The 6,038-nt window shown below is 34.2% G+C and overlaps 1 protein-coding gene across 1 annotated transcript; it reads left to right on the top strand.

Annotated features, from left to right (window-relative positions):
* The first annotated feature begins 1,636 nt into the window (after nucleotides 1–1,636).
* On the top strand, nucleotides 1,637–5,723 carry ATXR6 (TRITHORAX-RELATED PROTEIN 6). The gene is made up of 6 exons (XM_028196795.2): nucleotides 1,637–1,971; nucleotides 2,569–2,649; nucleotides 2,739–2,968; nucleotides 4,407–4,507; nucleotides 4,637–4,849; nucleotides 5,402–5,723. Exons 1-6 carry the CDS (start codon nucleotides 1,719–1,721, stop codon nucleotides 5,559–5,561), a joined length of 1,038 nt encoding a protein of 345 aa, XP_028052596.2. The 5' UTR covers nucleotides 1,637–1,718; the 3' UTR covers nucleotides 5,562–5,723.
* The last annotated feature ends 315 nt before the right edge of the window (nucleotides 5,724–6,038 follow it).

Here is a 6,038-nt window from a genome sequence, read left to right as displayed (position 1 = left end):
TTTCTTTCCCGTACATCTATTTAAGACAAAAATTAAAAATTAATAACTTATATCTGTTGGGTTAAGATTTGAAATTTAAAATTTTATTAATGTTGGACTTTCTAGGAATAGTGAAACCTGATGTTGAGCCTAATTGATGTATATTTTTTAAAAGTTTTTTTAGATAAGGAACCTAATTGAGTTTAGAATGATATCCTCTTTACTACGTGGGTGTTTGGAAAGTTGTTATTTTAGTGGTTATTTTAGCTTTTGAATATTTTAGTAGGCTAAAAGTTTTGTGTTTGGCAAGATCGTTAGAATTTTTTTATAATTGAATGCGATATTTATAAGAGAAAAAGTGAAATGATTATGAATTTGATGTAATATTTTATCTTATTAACTATTTTAACCTATTTTATCATTTTGTAAATTTTAGCCCAAAAAATCAAAAAATGCCTTTACCAAACACCCCCAAATGTAACTTGCGCCTGAACCCAGTCTCACCGAACTCAAAATTTGTCCACCCCTGATTTATACAACTCATCACTAATACTATATTTTGCTAATTATGTTCTAATAGCCAAAGAAAAATAGGTGGTAGCTTCGAAATGGGTGAGGGTCGAATGGCCCGAAATTTGAAAACCACGTCGTTTTGCGATTTTCTTCTTCTTCTTCGTTGAACACAGGAGAACAGAGGGGAAGAGGAGGAGAGAGGGAGAAAGAGAGAGGAGAGGAGAGGAGAGAAGAGAAGAGAAGAGCTCGTCGCCTCCGCCGCCTCCGCCCGCCGTCCTCGTCATAGCTCGCAGCTCATTCGTCGCCTCCGCCTTCCGTCTCAGCTCGCAGCTCGTCGCCTCCGCCCGATCGTGCCTCCGCCCCCCGCCTCCGCCTCCAGCCCTAATAATTGGGCCTCCTCTAGTCCTCATCCTTCTCCCTCCTCCTCCTCTGATTTTCTACTTCTTCTGAAAAAAAAAAAATGACACCAAAGGGAGGGGATGAACGGAGCTGTGTGTGTGTGTGTGAGTTTTCCAGAGGAAGGGGATGAACAGAGGGAGCGTGGGTGTACAAAGAAAAGGGGTGGGTGTACAAAGTAATTCAGGCCTTTCGACCCACACCATTTCGAGCTACGAAATGGGGTTGATAGCCAAAATAATTCAATGATTAGATCCTACATCCTATACTCTTAAATTGACTTTTGCCATTGTTTCGAGCAAAAAAATATTTGTCAAATTTTAATTTTTTTACTTAGTTACTTATAAAAAATAAATACACGTGGTAGCCGAGAATTACATATTTTTATTTTTTTTTTCATTTTAATATTAAACATAAGAATTTCAAAATATATAATTTCGAAACATAGTTAAATAATTAACAGGACATTCGAAGTAACATAAAAATTTAAGAAAAGACAATCTCGTATTACAAATATTAAAAAAAAAAAAATTCAGAAACATTTTCTTGGTACGGTGCATCGAATAATTTAAAAAAAAATTAAGGGCAGATTTGGTAATTACTTGGGGAAAACCCCCGTAGATCCGCAAGACACGCGACAAAACATCATGGTTTTGGCGCCAAAATCTCACTTCCCGCGAATCCAAATAAGCGCGCCAAATTTCATCGTTTCATTTTTTGGCCCCAAAAAAAGCTTTATTATTGCAGATCCCCCCTCAATCCATCGCATTTCACTCACTCTCACTCTCACTCTCACTCTCACTCTCACTCTCACTGTCTCTGATACAATAATGGTTTGTAGTAAAACAACAGTGGTGTTGAGGAGGAGAACCCAGGCTCCAAAGCCTCTCTCTCCCAAATCAAGGGGAGATTACATGGACACTCGCTGCGAAGAATGTGGGTCCGGCGACTTCGCGGCGGAGCTTCTTCTCTGCGACAACTGCGACAGAGGGTTTCACCTCTTCTGCCTCAGACCCATCCTTGTCTCCGTCCCCAATGCCTCCTGGTTCTGCCCTTCCTGTTCTCTTCACAAGAAACCCCAAAGTATGTTTCACTTTCTCACTCTTAGACTCATCATTAATGCTTAATCAGCATCGATTTTGACCAATGTATCCCATTTCAAAAATGATATATAAGTCCACTTTTTATAGAAGAAGATGATTGGTTGATAATTAGAGAATATTTAATTATTAACTAATAATCTTCTTGACATGTCAGTTGGTCAAGAAATTGGGTTTAACTTTTGGGTCTAAATAGCAATGTTCATATGAATTTTACCCTTTTTTAATCATATTATTATCATCAGTTAATTCTGGGTATTTTGTACTGAATCAGTTAGAAATTATAGATTCATTTATGTATCAATATAATTCTGGGTATTCACTCCAATATCAGTCCCAGTAGTCGAAAGGAAAATAAAAGGAAATAAATTCCAGAAGGTACTTGTAAAATGAATTCACTATACATTTTTATTTAATTTTTTAAAACCAAATAGAGCCTATTTGAATTGTTAGGGTTTGTTGCTTGGATAAGTTTATTTTAGTTTGATTTGCTGTAGGGATTTCTTAATATTAATCTCAAAATCAAAAGAATAAGTCGGGTTATGAATCCAAACAATAAGCAACTTTTCCTAATATGCAGGTTTTCCTCTTATTCAAACAAAAATTGTTGATTTCTTTCGTATCCAAAGGTCTTCAGAACCAGCAAAGAAGCTTAGTCAAGGTAAATGGAATTTTAATGCTGCTATTTCCAGATTCTTGATGGGTTTAAAGCAGTACTGACCTGTGTGTGTGTGTGTCTTATTTACATAGATATTCGAAAAAGACGAAGGCGAACAAGTAGCTTGAGAATGTCAAAGAAGAGAAGGAAGTTGTTGCCATTCAACCCAAGTGAGGATCCTACGAGGAGATTAGAACAGATGGCATCTTTGGCCACAGCATTGATGACAACAGGGGCAGAGTTCAGCAATGAGCTTACTTACATGCGAGGCATGGCCCCAAGGTCAGCAAATTGTGCATCTTTGGAGCAGGGTGGAATGCAGGTATGATGAAATTGCAAGAATAATCTTGTGCATCTAATACAATTCACAAAGAAAACCAAAAATAGATCATTCCTAAAGTGCATGGCTTGGCTGCATAATAACAAACATTTAAGGATCTATTTTGGTATGCAAATTGGTGCATTGCAAAGTTGGATAAACCTTCTGAGTACTCTGTATGTTTGGGAATCTAGGAGAGAAAAAAGAAAAGAAATGATTAGTTAAGTTATAAATGAAAAAAAAAAAAGAAAATAAATAATTGTGATTTCTTTTTTTCTTGTTTGGATAAGTAAAAAAAAAAATGATTATGATTTTTTTTTTTATTCTTGTTTGATTAGATTTCATAAGAGAAGAAAATAAATTATTTTATGTTATATTATCAAAATAACTTTTTTATATTTTGTCAATTATTTTATTTGTTTTATTTTTATAAGGACAAAATTGATATTTTGAAAATATAATAATTTTTTAGTTTTTTTTTTCTCTTCCAATCTCTTCACTTTTGAGAAAATTAAAAATGAGGATTATAAGAGAAATATGTTTCTTTTCGTTTCTCCTCATTTCTTTTCACTTAACTTATTCAAACAAATAAGACAAATACATATCTTTCTATTTCTTTTCTTTTTTTTCCAAATCACTCAATTCAAACATAGTGGGACAGTTGGGCTAATGGATGTGGAGTAGGCTGATCGCAGCACCAGAACATGGCTGAGTAAGCCAATAGCCACACAAGGCAAAAACACAAAGCCTATCCTAAACAAAAAAACCACTCACAAGCTCAAGATATTATGCCAAAAAGGACAAAACTTTCTCACATCCCGAGAGGTATAGGCTCAAGAGTTTACCTCCCAGAGCAGCTCCAACGGGGTTGCTATTTGAGCTGTCATAGCTACATTATAGCAGTTGGGTGCTCCAATGGAGAAGACATTAAAGTTGTTACATGTTGACATTGCTAATATTGCTGCCAAATTTAGTGCAAGTCTTGGCAGATTGTTAGATTTTGGAATTGCTATCAACGGTTAGATGCATTTTATAGAGATCTGATGGTGAATGGAAAGATGATGAGATGATGATTGTGCCAAAAAATGACACAAGTATTGGAGTAAGGTTGTCAAATCTTGGGATTTTTGTACTACAAAAATTGGCAATGAAACAAAATTTGCATGTAGCATTGTAGATACTCTCATGAGGTTAAGCTTAACTAAGAAACCATCCCACCACTTTGTACATGCAACAAGTGAAGCCCCTTAAATTACGACTCCTATAGTTTGTTGTCTCTAATGGTCTATTATTGCATGTTTTAGCTGAATTTATCACAATGGTATTCTACCAAAATAATGCCAAAATATTGTTTCAACATAGTTTTCAATTCATCTTCTTTGTAATATCTGTCTGGTAACTTTTTCTGATTATGCTATTTGTAACTGAAAACGTATTTCAGGTTTTGTCTAAAGAAGACATGGAAAGCCTATACTCATGCAAGAACATGATGGAGCGAGGGGAATGGCCACCCCTTATGGTTGTTTTTGATCCTCAAGAAGGGTGAGAATTTATTGGCATTTCAAGTCTTTTTTATTTTTATTTTTTTTTTGCGTTGGTTGTAAATTAATTTTTTTTTTTTAAATCATACCTTTTGAATCTGACCTCAACTTGCTCGTCCTATATTAACAGATTCACTGTAGAGGCAGATAGATTCATTAAGGATTTAACTATAATTACAGAATATGTTGGAGATGTTGATTACTTGAAAAATCGTGAAAATGATGATGGTGATAGTATGATGACACTTATTTCTGCTGCTGATTCTTCAAAAAGCCTTGTCATATGTCCTGACAAGCGAAGTAACATAGCTCGCTTCATAAATGGCATCAATAATTACACACCGTAAGTTCATCTTTACTTTAAAACTGTGTTCTCTATTGAGCCTTGTATATAATGTGATGCACTCTCCATGAAGCCTTTTTGCATTAAGTAGACCTCTAGATGTTCAAAAAATTCAAAGCCAGATCTTTTGTGACACATAAGAGATCAAATGAAGATAAAAAGACTAGAAGATTAGATATTGAACTCGATTTATTTGTATGGTCATCTAAATTAAACAATTTAATCAATTCTTGGGCACAAAGATAAATATGTGCCTGGCTTGCAGATGTTTTATGAAATTGAATTGTTACACTTTGTTTTACTAAAAGAGTAACATGTAAAACAACCATTAACTTGCAAAAGAATATAAAACAAGATGGTCTTTTCAAGTTTAATGTAGCTTTGTTATGAATGGGGTCAGAAACAAAATGGGTTGTTTATATGCTAATTGTGTAATATTGATGCTTTTGAACTCACCAATTTTGTATAAGAAACAAATATATAATAAATTATGTGATAGAATAAGGATTAATTTAAGTACAATCTGATGACCAACATTTTCTTATGGTGCAGGGATGGAAAAAAGAAACAGAACTTAAAATGTGTGAGATTTGATGTCAACGGTGAGTGTCGGGTTCTACTGATTGCAAACAGAGACATACCAAAGGGAGAGAGATTGTACTATGACTACAATGGATATGAGCATGAATATCCGACTGAGCACTTTGTCTAGCCCTCTAGTCCTTGATATACTCATTTTAAAGCAATTGGCAACTGACTAGCTAACTGTACACCCTTTTTTGAATCCATTCTGAATTTAACTTCCATTGTATAAGAATTTTGATGCTTTGAAGAGAAAGAAATTGAAAATGTTCTATTTGTTTCTGTTGTCTAACGTAAATCCCCTTCTTTTTTAAAAAATGAATAATTTTATTTTTTGTAAAGTTCTTTGAGATTCTGAATTTACTGCTTCTGGTATTTCTTTGGAGTTCTCTTCCTATGAGCCATGGCTTTCAGAAGAATACATTATCTTAAGCCTCCGTTTGGAAATTGGGTTGATTTTTTGATTTTTTTTATTTTAGCCTGGGACTTGGTGTGGGAAGAGTTTTTTTATTTTTTTAATTTTTTTAGTGAAGGAAAGAATGTAATGATTATGGGTTAGATGTAATATTTTGTTTTATTGGATTAAAAATTTCATTTTGTTTTTTGT

Source organism: Camellia sinensis, chromosome 1, assembly GCF_055761805.1.
Source record: "Camellia sinensis isolate YWXY chromosome 1, ASM5576180v1, whole genome shotgun sequence".
Taxonomy (NCBI): domain Eukaryota; kingdom Viridiplantae; phylum Streptophyta; class Magnoliopsida; order Ericales; family Theaceae; genus Camellia; species Camellia sinensis.
This window is presented reverse-complemented; position numbering and strand designations above follow the sequence as displayed.